Source organism: Salvia splendens, chromosome 10, assembly GCF_004379255.2.
Source record: "Salvia splendens isolate huo1 chromosome 10, SspV2, whole genome shotgun sequence".
NCBI classification, from domain to species: Eukaryota; Viridiplantae; Streptophyta; class Magnoliopsida; order Lamiales; family Lamiaceae; genus Salvia; species Salvia splendens.
In genome coordinates this window covers 20,415,265-20,436,183 of record NC_056041.1, presented here as the reverse complement: position 1 = coordinate 20,436,183, position 20,919 = coordinate 20,415,265, and the positions used below count along the sequence as shown (strand labels likewise).

The window sequence follows — 20,919 nt, the reverse complement described above, 5'->3', positions numbered from 1 at the left end:
CCCGGCATGAAAGATCTCATCTAACACTGGGAGTTTGGTTGGTGTCTGGAATTCGTTGTTGTCTGATTGCTGGATTTTGTTGTTGGTTGTTGGAATTTATGCAATCTATATGATGAAATATGTTGATATATTTACTGGAATTATGTTCTTGGTGCTTAATTTATGTCAACTAGCCACCCCTTGAACTGGTTTGGAGGCTTTTGATGGTGTATTGTTGCTGATTGTTGCTGTGATCTGTAAAAGCCACCCCTTGATCAGGTTTGGAGGCTTTTTGATGGTGTATTGTTGTTGATTGTTGATGTGATCTGTGAAAGCCACCCCTTGATCAGGTATGGAGGCTTTTGACACTGCCCTTTGATGAAATTTTTCTGTTGTGCTTTCATGATGGTGATATGTGGATATATTTGCTGGAATTTTGGTCTTGGTGCTTATTTTATGTCAACTAGTCACCCCTTGATCAGGTTTGGAGGCTTTTGATGGTGTATTGTTGTTAGTTGTTGATGTGCTCTGTAAAAGCCACCCCTTGATCAGGTTTGGAGGCTTTTTGACACTGCCCTATGATGAAATTTTTCTGAGGGAGCCATTAGATTATCCTGAACATGTGCATTACATCTGGTTTGCACTATGTATGTATACCAAAAACCAAAAATATCAAACCCTAACCCAAAAAACATAGGGGCTGACCAACACACCAAAAAAATCAGACTACCCTATTCCATACACATCACCTATGCTGACCTAGATGCCAAATGCACTTGAAAGAGGGCCAATATCATACATTGACCCAACATTATTCTCTGGCATTTGCAAGTAGTGCAGCACATCTCTCACAACATCCTCATCCACTTCCAGCACATTGGGGAGTCCCCCATTTCTATGTAGTCTGTCCTTGTTGATGTGTGGGACCTTGTATCCATTTCCACCTCTGCAGTGTAGGATTTCAGTGAGGCAAGCCTGCAAGCTTAGGAAAACTTTGTTGAGAGTTTGTGGTGACAGTTCTGTAAATGAACTACACACATTCCCCACTAGTTCATCCACAGTCTTGCATGGTTTCTCATGCTGCAGTGACTGAATTGCTCTAAAAAATCCCAGGTCTAAGATGTTAGTATCAGGAGAATTAGGTGGTTGACAAATCAGTTGGATGTAAAATCCGTCTGATTTGGCAACAGCCTGAAACTCTGCATCCGTGGCAGCTATGTGTGGGGTTGCATTATCTTGCTGAATGTAGATGTCTTTACTTGCCCCAACCACTTGGCCTTAATTGCAGGTATGATCTGGCATAAAAAACAACAACAAAGCTACATGATGATCTTTTTTGAATAATTAAGGTCTGATAGCAAGGAAAAAAGTTGATTACCTTGTGGATAAGGCAGTCCCTCATTACTGCCTTTGTGACTGAATTGATGGCTTTGGTTTCCATGGTCCCTCTTGCTCTGTTTTTTTACTTCCTCTGGAGTACTTCAGTGAAGGGGAATATTCCAACCTTACCATCATAAGTTGCCTGCCCATTGGCATCAAACTGTGGTCTACTGACAGCACACATAAACATCACTTTGGTGATGTATCTCTTGGATTTGCATGACCTATATGGCTCATCCTCATCCGGCAAAAGGTAGTACCTGTCTGAAACCTTGGTCATATAGAACCATTTTTCATCTATATGCACTACATTGTGCATGCTTTGAAACTGCACTCCACCTTGAGTTATCTGTGGCTGAAGTTGGCTAAGACTCCATCTAGCTCTTGCTATCTTATTCATATTGGTGAGGGCAGGTTTGATTGCATTTGTATGTGGCCGTAGTTTACCTTGCTTCACCCACTGACCTAATGTGCTCTTACTCACATTCAATTTTACTGCCATTTTTCTCAGGGAAGATCTTTCAAGAGTAGATAAGTTTCTAACTTTATCTTGATCAAGCTCTAATCTATCAACATGATGGTATCCTCTAACCTTTCCTTCCATCATTGCAGGTTCTCCCCTTTGCATTTGCTCATTGGCTGCCTTCCATAGCCTGTATATTGTCTTCCTACTGATGCTATGAGTTTCTGCTGCCTCCATTACAGCCCCTCTTGCTAGCACTCCATCATGGCTGTGCTTGAGTAGAAACTGCACCACATTATTATTCATGTTGCTGCTCAAGTACAGGTTTGCCTCTGCCCAATATCCATCCCGATGATGAAATTTTTCTGAGGGAGCCGAATTTACTTCATTGTTGGGAGTTTTTTTGGTAGAATTTCAAATTTGTGGTTGTTGGAGTTGTCTTAAATGAATGTAGTTGAGGCATTTATAGCAGCATAGGATTTGTACTTGTTTGAACTCAAATTTCCCTCAAAAACTTTGTAGAGGGAACTTTGAAAAATTCACTTCCCCCCTTGTATTTTGAGGTGATTTCACCTGACTTTGTTCAATTATGTATGGAAGGCATTTTTTTTTATGTTGAGTGTTCTTATTAAATTTACCATTAATTGTGCCTTTTTTTTTTTGCAGCCTGAAATTAAATTCGGGTTGCATAAAATTAAATGTGCAGCATGTTGTATGACATTAAATGTGCAGCCTAATATGAAAACGTTGCTGCATTGTTAAAGGAAAAAAAATGGCAGCATGTTGTATGCAACACACCAAAAAAGGGTTTAAAACAATTAAAGTGGGTCTCAAATTCAACTATCACACACCATTTATTACACACTCCAACAACTTTCTTAAAACCCGTGCCCAGGAGAATTGGGACTCCTATTGCTGGACGGAGGGAGTAATTATTTATTATTTTAAAAAATCCATGCTTTAGTTTTATTTTATAGGTTTTTGTTAATCAGGTTTATATCAAATTTTAATCGTTTAAAATAAGTTTGGGTAATTAGAGTGTTGTTATCTTGCCATGTCAACGCAGATTATATCATGTCGATAATGAGTTTGTGTATGATGTGGGTCCTGTTCGGGTTTAGAGTTCCATTTCCCAATATACTCCGTATATTTTCCCCCTCCAAAGATGATTTCTTAGATCAGTTATTAGATTAATCCGATAACGACCCACCCTTATAATTTGCCATCCAAATTTTTTATAACCAAAACAGGGATTAGTTCAATATAATATTTACCTCCTTCGTGAACCAAAATTCTATTTTTAGTGTAAAATTATGATAGTTTACAAGTTGTCATCTTGAAAAGGTTATTATATTTATAGACACAAATTATATCTTTGTGATGCTATTTTAACCGTATTTCCCATCAAGCTGTTATCAAATCTTTCTTTCTGACATTCAACTTTGTATAGTTTTCAGTTTGATCTTTTACTTTATTACCAGAATATTTGCATAACATGCGTTGATTACATATCTTGCTTCAGATCACCACTAGTTTGTGTGTATTGCCATGGGAGTAAAATGATAGTGATATCATCAAAAAGTTTGAGAGAGAGCTGTGCAAAATTCAACTGCAATCCTCTCGTGTCACAAAACAAGTAAGAGATGATCAAAGTAAAACTCAAAGCAGCAGTAAAAAACAAACAGAAGAGAGAGATAATAGAGAAGAGAAAAAGCAGTAGAAATGATCGTGTAGATAGGAATTTGGTTGATAGAATATACATGGGAAGGGAAGGGAAGGGAAGGCCATCACCCTACCAAGAATTTACAAATTTCTCGCCCTCAAACGTCAAACCCCACGCAACGCTCTTCTGGGGAAAAAATTGATAAACCACTGTCAACATCAAGAAGAATATTAGAAGAGGTTAAAACCCCCTAAAAAAGAAGAAAAGAAAAAACCATGACAAAAAGATTAGACAGCTTTCCTCCCCTACCCTCCAAACATCACTATAACTCTTGTAACTGAAGCAAGAGACTGAGGGCAGAACCGACAACAGCAAAAAAGGAAAAAAAATCCATATACATACACAAGGTGCATTGTTAATGTCCCAAGTCCTCACTAGCTATGCCAACACTTGACTTGTCAACCATCCGCACATTGTATCGTTCATATACTCTTGCCCGGTTCTCTGCCCACCATGTTTCCGCTTGCTTCTCACTAAATCGCTTCCGACTGCATTCAAACATTTTCATAATCAAGAAGAATTTCCCCAAGCTTTGTATTTTTCAACTTATTAGCCTAAACTAATCATTTCACTTCTTAAAATAACAGACACCGAGACAGTATATAATCAATAATATAAACCTAAAACCAGGGGATATTGAACTCAAAATTACTAGTATATATTTTAAACCATTGGCCATTGGCCATAAGCTGAGGCATTAACAAACACAATGGGGCTATTATATCGGACATATTAGGAAGATTAAACGTTAAATTAGAAGGTATTGTATGGCTGAATGCAACATACCTGAAACGAACTCGCTTCAGGTCTTTGAGCCCTCCAGGTAAGGAGGTAAGAGTGATATAAACACCTTGCTCATCTTGCTCAACCCACTCATTTTCGCTACGAGTATCACTTTCTTTTGGTCTATTACCATTTCTTGTTACATCTGTATGTGCTGGTCTGCTGTGACCCAAACTGCGATTACTTGCAGTACTAGACCCATTTGTCAGCAATGGGCTGTTTGACTCATTTGGCTCCTGATCCAAGAAATTCGTTTGACCATTCACTCGATCGATGGAGGCATTTAAAACATCATTAGGAATTGAAGGGGCAACAAGTGGAATGAAGGGCGGAGATTTGCTGCTTCTGGTAGAACCCACAGGAAGTCTTTCAGCCATTTCCTTCAGCTGCATGAAAGAAAATACAATCAACTAAGAAAACTACAAAAATCAGTCAAAGAAGTTATTCTAGCAGCATATGAAGTCCTAGTATAGTTCTCTCGTACTCTTCATTCCCCCTGTTTTTCCATTTTATACAATGTCAATATAAATGAATCTATAGCAAAGCATAAATCTCATAGTATCAGATATAAAAAGAAAATTTGAAGAGAGCAATAAAGCAAATGTTCTCATTAGCTCCTAGACCATTTATTATCAGTGAGAACGTCAAAGACCATTTCAGAATAGTTAAAGAACAAGACTTTCATCCATCTAGCAGGATTATGTGACCAGAGGCTATTGAAGGAACAAGAAAAAGCCATTTAATTAGCTCCAACACTAGACAGCAAACAAATAACTTTAGCAGTGATGGGAAACTTTGGATCAGGGATCTATACTAATTTAAGGTGAGAATATTTCTTCAAGCAATATGGTAATGTGTCTTGCTACAAAGATAAAGTGCTAAAAGGGAGTTGAAGTCTGGATCTTGCCCCACAGTTAGATAAGAGCAGAGAGGGCAACAGAGAGGTATGTAGTTCTTCCAGGTAGGTGACAATGTACAAGTGTGAGGGATGAAAGTATAAAGGAACAATGTAAAAGAATGAAGTAGGAGCAGTTATAGAGTTCTTGGATATGCGGGATTCAGATCTGTGAAAACCAATATACATGAACAGCTATGAAACCTATGGAACTTCATATTAAAAATACTATTAGGATTGTTTGTTCCTGATATGTCATGCCATCTGCCGAAACATTTGGGTATCCTCCCTCACATTAATTAGTAGTGTACATAGGATGTAATAAGAACCACATATTATTTTAATTAAAAAAAGGATGTACAAATAAAGTTGTCTTCAGTGCTAATTAACAGAACTAATTTTGTGCTGTCAAAAAAAAAGGAAACAGATGCAATTTCTTATAGAAAATATATACCAGCAAACATGTAAATTGTTATCTAGATTCTTATACAGAATTATTTTTCTTACTTGAGCAGTAAGTGATTTTATGACTTCTTTCGCAGCTTTGCACTTCGCAGTCTCTTCCCCTGCAATTGCTATTGCCTCCTTCAGCTGTGTAGTTGTTCTTTCTAGCTCTACTTCCTGAAGTTGAGCCTTCCGAGTGAGACTTTCTACCTGCACACAAAAATATTTGAATACTATCTGAGACTGAGAGGGCTATATAGTCAATGAACATGAAAGCTTTTATATCTGGCAGCTGCACATTAATTAGAGAACCACAATATATTTAACTGAGAACATTCCCACTTAAAAGAAAGAAATAACTTTCCTTGATAACGAGAATCAAAAGCAGAAATCATTCAAATGAGCTCTGCTTATCCACTAAAGGAGAAAGCAATGGAAAAATCTAAGTCGTGGAGGTAAAGAAGTAGTAACACGTTCCTCGGAACAATAATTTCAAAAACAAACATCAATAATAGCAGTTGCAGCACAACACTAGAAAAAAATGAAGTAGTTAACGTAGAAAGTAGAATACAGGCTAGTGATTTCAGAGAAAAGTAAAAGTTCGTTCACATAAACATTTATCGAGAGAGAAACTGAAAAGATTGCACTATGTAAGCCTCAGTTTAGTAACGGGTCTCCTATTCAGAGCACCATTACTTATCTAAGATAACCGGAGAGAGTGAGGCTGTGCACTATTAGCTTATTAAGGTAAGATGAAAACTTGTCCACCCTGTAACCCATAGGTTCATCTCTAACCCACAGAAGAGTTTAATGTGATGAGATAAACACGAAAAGGTGCATGTACTGAGCACCACAAAGAAGTATATATAAAAAGAAGTAACAATAACATGGAACCAATTGCATAGAAGTTACCTGTGCTCTTAATTTGATAACTTCTTGGCTGAGGTTATCATTATTTGTCTTTGCCTCATCCAGAACAATCTTAGGTGATGTAAGTCCTCCTAGTGTAGGGGTTGGTGTGGTAGAGCGAGGAGGACTGGCACGTCGTGATATTGGTGATGTTGCTCGAGAAACAATCCTCGAACCAGGAACTGAAGCTGAGAAGAATTTTTTGGATGAACCAAAAACAGGATTGAAAGATTTTGAGATATTAAGAGCCCCCCATTGGGAGTTTCCATTTGGGATTGGTGATACACGACTGCTATTAAATTCAAGCTTTTTGTTTCTTTTAGAGGATAGACTCTCCCCTTGTTTCAAAGGTTCCATAGAAGTAAATCTAGCTAGATTGGGGCGGGATCTTGTATCCAATTTCTCATCTTTATCTTTTGTATCATTTATTACCCGATTCATACTTGCTCTTCTACTTATTGATGACTGAGATGAAGTATCAATTTCAATAGCCTTTCTCAATTTACTGAAGCAATTATCACAAACACGATACGGTTTATTCGGATTTGGCGCCATAGAAGCCCTGAGTGACTTCTTGCTGCTGCATGAATGACAAAAAACAAGGCCACAGTTGTAACAGTTGTGACGCTTCCTTTTGAAGTTAAATGGCAGGCGGCAGCCAGAACACATGGACTGATCAACCCCTGAAACCCATTTATGAAGGCAGATAGCTGCAGTGAAATTAGTACCACAAGCAATACACTTTACTTGCTTGTCTTTCAGAGCTTCAACGAGAGTTGGAAAATTTTGGTCGTTTGTATCCCCATGACCCAACCTACCATTTGCTCCCTTTCCCCATGTATAAACTTCAGTTCTTGATGTCAACACAGCCACATGATATGCGCCACAAGCTATCTCCTCAACAAAACTCTTCCCAAGTCTTCCCTCAACACGACATGGGAGCTTCCCATCAGCTTGAGGGTTTCCCAGCTGTCCATAAACTGGGCTCCCCATGGCATATACATGTCCTGAGGTAGTAAGAGCCACAGTCATACTGTGCCCACAAGCAACTTGGCAAAAATTTGGTTCTACAAGAGCAGCAACACAGGTCGGAACAAGTTTTGATTCCTTATCACCATGTCCAAGTCGACCTTTGTCGCCGTCTCCCCATGTAAAAAGCTTTCCTGAAGAACAGTTACTGGAACTTGAGCTTCCAACCATAACTTCAACAACTGCAGCAGTATGCCAAACACCACAGGCTGCTCTTACAGTGCGTAGACCCTTCAGAGATTCCACTTCTCGCGGCTTTGAGATACTTGCACGATCTCCATGACCAAGAACCGCAAAAGTTCCATCACCGAAAGTAAACAACTGTCCAGCAGAAGTCACAACAGCTGTATGCCAAGGCCCACATGAGATTGAAGAAACATGTATTCCCTCCAGAGGCCCATTTACTCTTTTTGGCACCCAATGGCTAACTTCATTTCCATGCCCTAGAAGGCCAAAATGACCATCACCCCAAGTGTACAAATCACCTGAAAGTGTAACAGCACAAGAATGATATTCACCACATGCAACAAGCTCAATATTTGTATTGCTGAGCCCATCAATTAGCTTCGGATGCAAGACATCAGCATCTACACCGTGGCCAAGCCTGCCTCCTAATTCCTCACCCCAAGAGAATATCTCTCCCTGCTTGGTCACAATGGCAGCATGTCGTCCGCCACAAGCTATGTTCTGAACATCTAATACAACTGCAGATTCCAACGCCTTGGGCAATAATGCATCCATTTTCACTACAAGACTACTCCCAACTCTGTGTGGTCCACCACCAATAACACCATCCCCAGTGCCTTCTCCCCAAATGAAAACATCACCCAGGGCGTCACCATCATCATGACCAGAACCTTGACTTGATGAGCTTACAGCACTAGAAAGGCTCACTCGGAACGCATCTACCCCCATTCCTTTCATGTGACCATGTATGCCATCAGAACCTCCAGAAGACACAGAATGCACCGAAGCACTAGCAGAATCTGAGGGGAAGAAACCCTTTGGAGGCACAGCATACATTATGGCATCAGAAAATACCTTATCCAGACCATTTTTTGGAGGACTCTCGTAAGGGCTGTGGAGACGAAGTTGATCACCACCATCCTGCTAAGATTTCAAGTTGCAAAAGTTTACTTTAAAAAAGGTTTTAAAAAAGGAAGGGAAAAAAGAGAGTGGAGAGCATACAGATGTCTAGCCCATAAGTCAGAAAAGAGGATTAATAAAAACACTACACCTTCTGCAAGATATCACCACTATCAAAGGGGGAGTGCAGTGGTGAACTTCTTCTTGTGTATGTTCTAGGACTAGTAGCTCCAGAAGAGATTCCATCACTCCTGGATTCTGTTCTCCACTTACGCTGGTGACCTCGTGAAATCAATGCCTTAAGGCCACTAAACCAGACTTCAGCTTCCTCCTTGTCTTTGCATATCTACAAAAGAAGAGGACAAAGTCCAAATTAAATGATCAGTGAAAGACTGAAGGCCCAAATATAGTGCTTTCAAAAGAACTTGGGGACGCAAACAGAATCTTACCAAATCAAGTGATCTGTCGTTGTATATAAGAGAAAAAGATTGATACTCTTTCTCAGGTCGTGGGTACCTTTGAAAAATTGGCTGGAACAGGAGACAAATAGTCAGAAAAAAGAAAGGCAATTCAAGCATGTAGCCAGAGATTTATAACAGGACCCATGATTCCACGAATTACCTGAGCACACTCTACACAAATCAGAAAATAACTTCATAGTTCATACTGAGATAGCTTAAATCTCCAACGACTAAGTTTAAGATTAAATGATCCAGTTTGTCACTTTATCTCTAAAAGATACATAAGGGTACCCCAAATATAACTCAGAAAAAGGTGGTTGAAGGTTTGATTGGCCCAGCAATGAGAAATGGTCCTAAAAAATTACATCAATGCATTAACCTTTAAAGACAATAAACACTAGTCCAAAAGATCTGTTTTGACTCTAACAGGCTGAGGGACCACAGAGTAGAGTATCCTGTGGTCGTGTCAGATTTGCAGCATTATTTGACATATTTGATTATAGGTAAATGACATGAAATGTTATTGTGCATAATCATTGGATAGGTGTCCAATAGGAAACTCACAGTCCGTTGTCCTGATATAATTCTGGAGACATGACTAAGTTTAAGGTGTTTCTCCTCTTTCCCCGAAAACCATATGAGGACAGATTCATCCTGAAATTAAGCAGATGCACGAGTTAGATGTTTTCAGTGTCTTTCCAAGATTTCTCAAATAAGAAACACTAGAACACAAATAGCATGTTAAAAGTGAAGTAATTATTAACGCCCAAATCATTATTTATATGATAAAATATTGTGTAAGGGTTCAACAACCAAGCCAAATGTGATCAACACTTCTACTGATCAGGCTAATGTATGCTCATATTTGATTGCACGAGTTAGATGTTTCCAGTGTCTTTCCAAGATTTCTCAAATAAGAAACACTAGAACACAAATAGCATGTTAAAAGTGAAGTAATTATAAACGCCCAAACCATTATTTATATGATAATATTGTGTAAGGGTTCAACAACCAAGCCAAATGTGATCAACACTTCTACTGATCAGGCTAATGTATGCTCATATTTGATTGTACTCGTCATATTATAAAATGAAAAGAACCTTCCAAGACTGTAAGAAAGGCTATATCAAAACTTGCTTTGATATAAAGGTAATAAAAGTTTGTGATAAAGTGCTTCTTTTACCATCCAACTCAAGTCTAAAAACAAAAGTAAAGCCCTAGCCGTCCATTCCAGCTCCCTTACTAGAGGAAGAAATAGGAGCTCAGAACATAGCATGCATCACTTGTAGAGGAGTTATTTATCAGCCTACTTCCTAGACTTTAGTTTTGATCACATGAATCGACAACCAAATTTGAGGCTTAATCTAAGATAGTAAATACACAGCATAAAAATTACAAAATCATAAAAATGGACATAAAGGTTCCACAATCAGGGACGGAGCCAAGAATTCTATATAGGTGGGGCAAAAATATGTAAAAAGATACTTTAAGGATTTGTTAAGGGGCATATATAAGGATATTTCAAAAAAAATAGAAATTAATGATTAAAATAGCATATGTGATTTTTTTTTATTTGGGGCATTTGCCCCTTGTAAGGCTAATGTAGCTCCGTCCCTGCCACGATCATAACATATTGCTTTGCTCCCTTCTTCTATTATTTAATTTTTTTCTTATTTTTTCCTTCCTAAGTTATTCCTAGTATATCAAATTATACCAGTAAAAACAATCATGAATTAATGCTCACTCTCACACGTCATTCAATACATGATATAGATCAAGAGACTGTGGCAAACTGGCATATCAATCAAGCTACAGTGTGAAAGTGAGCATTAATTTATGATTGTTTTTACTGGTATACAACCATCAAAAAATACACATGGATTCATGAACCTTAAAAAAAATTATTATTATTATTATTATAATAAAAAAAGGGAGTAAAGTATATTAAAAAAAACTGAAGACTATGAAAATAATTGCATTTGCGACTAATTGTAAGGTCACAAATTAAAGTGTCAATGACAAGCCCAAACGCCGAAATCTTAAAAATCCAATGGGCTTACATTTGCCAGGCGGAAAGGACAAAATTTAGGTTTCCCTCTTCTTCCATACTTCAGTAAGTATGCACCTTTCTTTAGAGCTGTGATAGCCTGTCAAAAAAATCAGCATATTTCAAAAGATTAGCATAGCCAGCATGGTTTACACAGAAACAAAGTCTATTACGAAGCTTATGAAAATTATACAGCCAGTTGGATACGAGAAATGAAATAGTGAGATAAGTGATTTTGTAAAGTTCCAGTTAAATATACAGAAACTAAGGAATCTAAAGAACAATTCCTTAAACTAAGAAATGAAAACTCCTATGTCAAATTAAATGACAGTGCAGCATATCTGCACATCTAAGTTCCACTTTTCAAGCCTCAAGCAACCACAACTAAAGAATAATTCCCATTAGAAGAACATGATGATTGAGTACTGAGAAAACAAAAAAAATGTCTTTTGAGTTGTTAGGACTTTTTAAGGAACGGAATATTAGAGCAATCACTTCATCATATGAAGTATTAAATTAATTGAGACTTCACTAGGAGCTATTCAGAGTTCAGACAGATGAAGATAGTACTAAACTACTAATTCATGTAGCCAGAAAAGGAACTGCTGCTGCATAATATGCAACAAAAATAGGCCGAAAGATATGAATGAAGGTAAACAAAGACTATCATCATTTTTAACTTGGTCTAACGAGTCACATTCCATGTTTGGAAACATTGACCAATTTATCTTTAATTTGGATGAGCTATAAATGTATATGAGACAGACCAGCAATACAAATATAAGTATAGTTTGAATTTTGAAAGCAATGTGGTGATAACTGATAAGGCCACTAGCCAGCAAAGCAATCATGGGACTGCCAAGAGTCAGATTTACGTAATGTTTGGCATACGCATGAGGATTTTAATCAACAAAACTTATTTACTCTTAAAGAAGCTATCCGAAAATTTCAAAAATCCTGTCTATAGATTTTTCATGAGTTGATGCTAGGGTTTTACAAACATTGAAGTGTTCAAAGAAAAGCCTCAGAATTTTCTTATAGTTATAGCTTACTGATTCTCACTTCAAGAGCATGCTTCCACATAACAATGCTAGTTTAAAAGTCTGGTGATCTACTTAGAGAAAAATACTCAGTTAAACCAAATAACCAGTCACGACAAACAGCAAATGAACCATTTTCTGCATAGAGTAACTTTAGCTATCAGTGCATTTGCATTACGTAGTACAAAAATTTACAAAAACAGAATACAACACCACATATATGCATAAGAAGGAAATTTTGTTCAATTGTCCAGAATGTGACAATACCTAATTTCACCCTAATAACGGAATTGATCTTTATCCGAAGATACTACACCTTCTACCCAATTCTGTTTAAGTTTCTAACCAGAAACAAGCCCCCGTATAAAAACAATTAGCAATACGATGTCATTTTGAAGAACCCAATCAGCTAAGACGAATGTCACAGATACTATTACTAGAAATCACGAAGAAACAGAGAAATTACTAGCTGAATCGAACAATCCGAAGTTAAAAACGGTGATAGAAACCAAAAAGCAACAGCAAGCCAGTAAATTTATACTTGTTCAATATCCCTCTCGATTGGTCCACCAACTCTGCTGACGTCGGAGCTGCTCATCCTATCGGCGGCGCGTGACATGAAAACAAAAGATTCCGCTTTCGACAACAAACCCTAAGTGGAAACCCCCCATCCACCACCCACACTCATAAAATAGTCCACTCCCAGTCAACTGCGCGGCGTGGTAAGCAGATTAGCCGCGCGAATTGCAGCGGAGCAAGTGCAGAGGCCGCCAATTGCGGAGCAAGCTTGATTTAGTAGGAGAGTGGGAGAATGAAGTAGTGAAATAATCGACGGCGTGTAAAATCGCAGCCGCGAAAGGCGAAGATGCGAGTAGTGAGAGAAAAGAGGAGATCAGGAGAAGGCGAGCTGAGTAAAATCCAATGGAATTTTGATCTGATAATTAACAGTTTCTTTTGAAGCTCGACTGTGTAGCAATGCTATTCTGTGGGGAGAGAGAGAAAGAGAAGAAAATTGTGGACTTGTGAATTTCCTTTTCCATTTTTCATTTTTATTTTTTCAATTTTTCATTTTTTCTTTATGCAATTGGATGGGAAGGAAGTGGATGAAGCAATTTTTGGAATATATGGACGCATATTTGGTTAATAAACCATGATGTGGCATTTGTTATTCATTTAAAGTAAATACCATATATAATACTCCTATGTCCACGAACAATATCCATCTTTATTATTTTGATATTTTATTATTTAATTTTTGTCTTTTTCTATTTTAAATAAAAGACAACATAATTAATCACAATATAAAATTATTAGATATAAAATTAAGATTCACATTCCATTCATTTTTTCCACATACTTTCCTTCAAGTATTTCTTAAAACTTGCATCGAGTTAAAGTAGGACTCTAAATCGTGGATGTGGAAATAAGTCACATGCAAATATGAAATATATAACCAAAACACTTGCGAGAACATCAAATAACAAAAGGATTTGTTAGGTAGATAGAATTAGAATTCTATGGAATTAAATTGAAGGAATTATAATTACAATTCAATTCCAAATCTTTTGTTCGGTAAAAATGATATATAAAATTTAGTTTGAAATTTGAATGAATTGATATGAAGTGTCTATGCAATGTGTGAAGTCTGTGTAGTATGTTTAGTGTGTGCAATGTGTGTATGTAGTACGTGAAGGTGCCTAATTTTATAATATTTGAAATTCTAATTGCGGTCTTGTTCATTACATGGAATTGGAATTGGAATTGGAATTGGAATTAGAATTAGAATTAGAATTGAATTGTATCTGAATGAATTGAATTTCAATTCAAAATTTCAAATTCTTTTGTTTGGTAAAATAATTGATGGGGAATTGAATTAGAATAAATTAGAGTGTGTTGTGTGTGCAATGTGCGCAATGTTTGAATGTGTCTGATTTTATAACTAAAATGGAATTCCAATTATCTAAGTGTGGAATTGGGAGGAATTGGAACTTTAATTCAATTTCATATCTATTTTCTTGTTGTACCAAACATTGGATTTGGAAGAAGTTTTCAATTCCAATTCCGCCTACCCAATTCCATGATACCAAACAGAGCAACCTTTTTTCTTTTTTCTTACTCTATTTCTCGTCCTACTTTTAAACACCTAACAACTTTTATCTAAGTTGAGTTGTACTATTCATTTTCAGGATTTTTCAACAAAGTTGAGTCGTATTCTTTTTTAACATTATTTCTCATACTTTATTCTCTAATTGTATTTTATTTATCTTCAATTAATCTATTTAACACAATTTCTCAACTTCCGTGTATAAAAAATTGTCTCAACTTAGTTGAAAATTGAGACGGATGAAGTATAAGTTATATTAAACAACTTTTGTTATTTTCAGTTATTCACGCTTTATGCTAATTGCTAGCTCATATAGTATTGTTTTACAATAGCACAAATAAAAATAAAACTAAAGTTGTCCAAGGTTTAGATTAGTAGCACTTTGCCTCTGAGTTGTGTAATAAACAATACAAATAAATAGTACTATATATATACGAAAGATGCCAAGGTCATTGGCGTATTAAAAAATGCCAATTAAATTGGCGTGTTTTAGTCATGTATTGGCCTTAAGAAGACCTTATTTCTTAATTGACCCCACATTCAAAAAAATTCGACATAACATTGAGTTAGATTTTCTTTTGAGAACTCAAACCTCACTTATTCATAATAGAAAAATGTCTTATCATTTAAGATGTACATCTTCCATTTATTTTTCTATTTCTCCACTAATTATTCTTTTATTTGTCTTTTTATGGATAAAAATACATATTTACATGTGCTATACATAAGCATGTGTGCGTGTTGCGTTTGTTAGTGAAAATAATTATGCAAACAACTAGATATTACAAGTTTCCAACCATATAAGGAAATAACTCCAAAAATTATACAAATATATCAAAATATATCACCAGATGATCTAATTATGATTTATAACACAATTTTCAAAAGTAGAAAAATAAATTTTTTATACTTGCGGTTAAAAATTTGGTTCCGAAAGTCTTAAAGAATAAAATTTGGTACTGATCTATACCTTTCATTGAAGAATCAAGTTACCATCAAAAAGAAAAAATATTTATAGTTTCCAGCTTTACAAGAAATTAAAACTGTACATATATATACGTAGACAAGAAATAATTGATATGAGTAGTGATGTATTTACTCGTGCCTCCTTTCATTCCTCTCCTATCCTTTATTATCTACAATAAAAAAAATAAGAATGAGTGAAATTCATTTTTATAGATAATAAATTTACAACCTAGAAAATATCTTTGTATGGATGAAAATTGGGAGGTGATAATGACCAAAACCACGAGTCCCTGCACTTTTTGTAAAGAAAGGAGGAGCCACAAGTCAAAATCATGGTCCCTTCCCTTTGATAAAAATTGGTCCTGCTTTTTCTCCCACTTTTTTTTATGTAATTCTCTTGTAATAATTTATGTATGTTCGAATTTTGCTCGATGAGCTCAAGAAAATGATCGATAGCTTTGTCCTCTTACGTGGTCTTCTCTATCCATACTCTAATTCAAGATTGTGATAGAGAAGATAAATTGTGGATGGTGAATTAATATGAGCTATATATAATGAAGCATGGTTGTAGTCTTGTACATATGAATAACAGTTTTCGACATGACATGAAAATTCGACATGAACATGCACGAAATTAATAGGTTTGGATCCAACTTTATTGGATTTAGGTCCTTATTGGATCGACCTAATAAGAACAATGGTTTTAGTTTGAGTTCAGATAACCCATTAAGGATCATATTATTATTTTTATTATTTTAAAACATACACTTATTATTTATATTTAAATCATGATAAAGTTTTAATCGTATTAGATCATGTTTTAATTATATAATATCAGATTTTATGGTGTAATATCATGTTCGGTTCGTCATCGTGCTGTGTCAACTCGAACTATATACAATCGTTAACGAAAGGGCTGGAAATTCCTGCACTACATGAACAAGCATGCAGTTAATATGTTTGAGTCCTTATTCCTTATCGGGCGACTAATAGGCATCCGATAACGATCCAACCTGCACGATTTGTGAGCCCTAGTTGTAGAGACTCTTGTGATATTTGACAACACAATAATCTTCTTTAATTAATTTGCTTGTTGATTATAGCATGTTATATTTTTGTGGTCCATTCCTCTTTGTTTCACCTTTAATTTCTACATAGCAAGGAGCAATGAACATGCACGTGTGCTCCATGTGATTGCACACACAAGTATCTTTTAGACCCCCAAATGGAATGATATTATGGAATAGGCATACACACGGGTCGAAACCGCCGGTTCAAGTTCATGAACCGGCGGTTCACGGTTCATAATTACCATGAACCGGAACCGGAACCGGCCCGCCAAGGGTCCCGGCGGTTCCGGTTCAAAAAACCACCGGTTCATGAGGTGGTTCAAAACCGCCGGTTTTTTGCCTGAACCGCCGGTTCCGGGCCGGTTTGGCAGTTCGTAATTTTTTTGCATTTTTTATTTTTTTATCTATGAAATGTGCGTAAATAAAATTTAAAAAAAAAACACGATGAAAGTTGGAATTTTATTGAGATTACAAGTTACAACAATTACAAATCACAAAAAACTTGAAGTCTTAAACAAAAATTTAAATACAACGAGACTACTAGTCTAAGACTACTAGTCTACAACTACAACGAAGTTAATTACAAATTACAAAAAAGACTTGAAGTTCTGAACAATAAATAGTATATATACTCTTAGTCGGCGAATGAGATATTTCTACATAACTAAATTGAGGACACCTTAAGCAATTCAACCTTAAATATTGAATTGCATGAGGTGCCGAGTTCGAGCCCTCTTGTCATCAGTTGTAATTTCCTCTATCTATAGTATATGAGTTTATTTGTAATTTCCTCCCTTATATAGGAGTTAATTTTTTTTTAAACCTTAAATGTTGAATTTAGTCTAACAATCAACAATTATAGTAGAATTGTCAAAAGTTTCCTGAATTTAGCCTTATAGAGAAATCTACTTCATCGACTAGAATATATACAAATACAGTTATTTAATTATATTTGCATATTTTTAAACTAGAAACAAATGGGAAAAAAAGAAATAAAAGAAAAAGGACTTGAGCTCAACTTAAACTTAAAATTTAAGTTGAGGTGCCTACGTATCCCCAATGCTCATTTGCATTAGGGAATCAAAGCCCACGTAGTTCTCTTACCTTACTTACCTATTTAATTTGGCCGGCGGTTGACGGTTGGCCTACGATTCATCCCCGATGAATTCTTCTTGTGATCCCTCTTGACGATCATGCCAATCATTTTCTTGTTCTCTGAAGTCAGCTTTGGCCCAATCATCAAGTAACATCACGGTTTCCATATTTTTCGCGGAGAGCTTACTTCTTGATTTATCCAACACACGTGAGCCAACACTAAAAGCGGACTCGACGACGACAGTGGAAGCCGGAACAGAAAAAATCTCATTGGCCATTGACGCAAGTATAGGAAAATCTTTCTCGTGTGTTCCCCACCAATCGAGGACGTCGATTTGGGCGGGAGGAGTAGGACCTTCATCACCAAAGGAAAAGAGTGAATCGAAATATAAATCTAACTCACTTACCATGCCTGAGGTCGACCTTCCGCCGGTGCTGTAGCTATATAGGTCTGCTAATTGGGATTGTGCGTCGGGGTCATCATAATCGGCTTGAAATGCGAAGCCAAAGTTATGTTGTTGAGGAGGGGGAGGTCTTCTGACTTGGTGGGTGCTATTATACCTGGTTTCATATTCGGTGTAGAGAGCACGCAAGTTAAACTCGAAGGTTTGTTGGATAATTGACCGGTTCGGGAGGTTTATTTGAAATGTTTATGAGAGGTCTACTCTGAAATCGTCACTGGTATCCGATTGCAATGCTTTAAGTGGACCAAGATCAATAGAACTCAAATTGTTATAATAAAAATCTAAAATCTTGGAGGTACCGGCTAATTTCCATTTTGGATCCAAGACCTTTGCAATCAAAAACACCGTTGGAATCTCACTGAAATACTTAAGTCATTTCTCAATCATATAATGTAAAACACACATCAATTCAGGTGAAGAGTAAGCATTTTTTATCGCAGTTTTGAAACCAAGTGATATATACATGCAATGCTCTAAAATACGAACAACAGTGCAATAATAAACACCCGATAATTCAACAGTTGCATTTTTGAAATATCTGAACAATTTAAATAAAGGCACGCTATGATCCCAACAACTATGCGAAAGATATAAATCAGAAACGGGATAGGTTCTAAAAAAATCACACAAAGAATCTTTATGCGTCAAAGTAGAATTCAGATAATCATATGTCGAATTCCATCTATGAGACACATCTATGGTAACATTTGTATATCTTACATTCTTTTGATGGCAATACTTCTTCCAAGTTTTGCCAATAGGTGGCTTTTGATGGATTAATCTAACTGCAGTTCTAATAGGACTAACATGCTTTTGCCATAATTCAAGCGCATCTTGTATACATAAATTCAAAATATGACATATGCATCTTTGATGAAAATACTTACCTCCAATAACCGGAGCACAAGCCGCAATCAAGTCATTAATACTTATAGTGTTAGCAGTTGCATTATCAAAACCAACAGAAAATATCTTATTGCATAATTGATTCAAAACTTGAATAATTAAATAAGCAATTTCGGGTGCGGTGTGTGGTGTCTCAAATTCTCTAAAACCAATTAAACGTTTGTTCAAAGTCCAACTATTGTCCACAAAGTGAACCGTAATGCCCATGTATGAATGTCGGTTAAAACAATCAGTCCATACATCTGAGCAAATGTTCACTTTGTGTCCCAAGTTTAGTAAATAACGTGATAATTCAACTTTTTCTCCAAACATTGTCTAACAGTAGATCATTGAACGGTCATTCGACCTACTCTTTTGATAGCTACGATCAAACCACTTTGCATAGTAACCTCAATTTTTTTGTCATCATAAACATTAAAAGGAAAATGCTTCATTGCAGCCCATCTAGTCATAACGTCAGCAAAAAAATTTTGATCATATTTAAAAAGAGGCGTACCTGACGAACCTGAGCCACCGGGTTGAAAGTTTAGTTGGGTTTGGGTAGAGGTAGTGCCACATTCTACCGGATGCTTTGTCACCAAATGATGACGGAGGGTGTCATATCCCCCACCACTCGTAAATTTGTAGACTTTATCACAATAGTTACAATATGCATGAAACGCCGATATCTCTTCTTGAGAGTGCGAATCATGAGGACTTGGAATCACCACTGGGACCTTCTTGTAGTGTTTAACAAAAATATCAGATTTCAAAGCTTTTATAGTGTTAGTGGGTGGAGGGGGAAGAGGCATGTCCTCATTTCCGCCGGTGCTAGACGAAATATGAGAATGAGATCTATCATCATTGTTGTCCGAGTCAGGCGACATAGACACGTCGTACTCGTCATCTTGTTGTTGGGAACTACCACCGCCCCTCCCCCCACCTTGATGCATTTCAGCGAGTAGCATGGCCATCCTATGATCTTCTTCTATCTATAAATATTATATAAGCTGAAGTTTTAATTAGGAACACAAAAAAAATTAAAAAACTCAATCTTATGAAATTATGAATTGTAAAAATAATTTTATTTTATAGAACTTACTTGCATGCGTTCAGCCGCCACTCGGGAAACCTCTTCCATAACTTCTCGACGACTAGGTCGCCTTGATTTTGAGGGACGACTAGTTTGATCTTGAGCAATTCCTTTACCCCGATCACCACGTCCCAGTCCACCACGAGAAGAAGACATAGTGCAAAATGAAAGTAGTATGGAATATGGAGTATTGAATAAATGGTAAATTACGAACACAACAACAAATATAGTAGTAAGTAGTAACTAGTAAACAACTTGAGCAATTAGAGAGAATGAGCAGAGAATAGAGAAATTGAGATTGAGAGAAGGAAATCCTTGTTAACACAAGAATGGGGTGAGTAAAAATGACGGTGAAGTATGGTATTTATAGGAGTAAAATTGGAAGAAATAAAATAATATAAAAATTCAAATTTCAAATTCGGCCGGTTTACCGCCTGAACCGGCGGTTCAGTCCACGGTTTCTGACTGAAACCGGCGGTTTCTGACCGGTTTTCAGGCCTATACACTGCCACCTGAAAAAGCACCTGAACCGTCGAAAACCGACGGTTTTTCTGCACACCTAGCCTGACCTAGCCGGAATCCCACCGTTGAACCGCCGGTTATGGTTCACGATATTCCTGAACCTGAACCGGCCGGCTTGAACCGCCAGCCGGTTTGAACCGCCGGTTAACCAGTGGTCCGGTTCGGTTTGTGCATGTGTTTTATGGAAGAAGAAATTATGCTTTTAGGTGTGAATGACCATCAATATTTTAATTAGATAATGCATTTGCATTGGCAACAAGTTTATTAGGTATACGTTGCAATTCTTTAACACCTCAACTATTGGAGTATAATAGGTTGCAAGACGATGTCACTACTCACATGACGCAGTTTCCTATATAATTCGTTTACTACTATTAGGATCCTGTATTTTTAATGATGATTAAAGTTAATTGCTTTGTAATCATTGAGTTCTAGAGAGGTTTACTAATATAATAATTAGTAATTTAGAGCATATAACTGC

The 20,919-nt window shown here is 36.7% G+C and overlaps 2 protein-coding genes across 3 annotated transcripts; both read right to left on the bottom strand.

The window, feature by feature from the left end:
• Positions 1–738: 738 nt before the first annotated feature.
• LOC121752748 lies at positions 739–2,128 on the bottom strand. Its single transcript, XM_042147844.1, has 2 exons — positions 1,489–2,128; positions 739–1,256 (listed from the first exon to the last, which is right to left on the bottom strand). The coding sequence occupies exons 1-2, from the start codon at positions 2,126–2,128 to the stop codon at positions 739–741; spliced, it is 1,158 nt and encodes a 385-aa protein (XP_042003778.1).
• A 1,389-nt stretch (positions 2,129–3,517) lies between these two features.
• Positions 3,518–13,273, bottom strand: LOC121751689 (PH, RCC1 and FYVE domains-containing protein 1-like). 2 transcript variants are annotated; one of them, XM_042146491.1, is made up of 10 exons: positions 12,781–13,273; positions 11,213–11,299; positions 9,717–9,806; positions 9,141–9,221; positions 8,843–9,037; positions 6,580–8,712; positions 5,731–5,877; positions 4,332–4,714; positions 3,888–4,033; positions 3,518–3,694 (listed from the first exon to the last, which is right to left on the bottom strand). In XM_042146491.1, exons 1-9 carry the CDS (start codon positions 12,856–12,858, stop codon positions 3,901–3,903), a joined length of 3,327 nt encoding a protein of 1,108 aa, XP_042002425.1. In that variant the 5' UTR covers positions 12,859–13,273; the 3' UTR covers positions 3,518–3,694; positions 3,888–3,900. The 2 variants fall into 2 exon arrangements, with proteins under 2 accessions (XP_042002425.1, XP_042002424.1); XM_042146490.1 differs by having other exon boundaries at positions 3,518–4,033.
• Between the last annotated feature and the right edge of the window lie 7,646 nt (positions 13,274–20,919).

Coding starts and splice junctions, on each gene's coding strand:
- LOC121752748 (XM_042147844.1), bottom strand. CDS start 2,128: ATGAATAATAATGTGGTGCAGTTTCTACTCAAGCACAGCCATGATGGA. Junction 1,257..1,488: donor TGGGCAGGCAACTTATGATG/GTAAGGTTGGAA, acceptor CCTGCAATTAAG/GCCAAGTGGTTGGGGCAAGT.
- LOC121751689 (XM_042146490.1), bottom strand. CDS start 12,858: ATGTCACGCGCCGCCGATAGGATGAGCAGCTCCGACGTCAGCAGAGTT. Junction 11,300..12,780: donor TCGAGAGGGATATTGAACAA/GTATAAATTTAC, acceptor TTTTTTTGACAG/GCTATCACAGCTCTAAAGAA. Junction 5,878..6,579: donor TTATCAAATTAAGAGCACAG/GTAACTTCTATG, acceptor TTTTGTGTGCAG/GTAGAAAGTCTCACTCGGAA.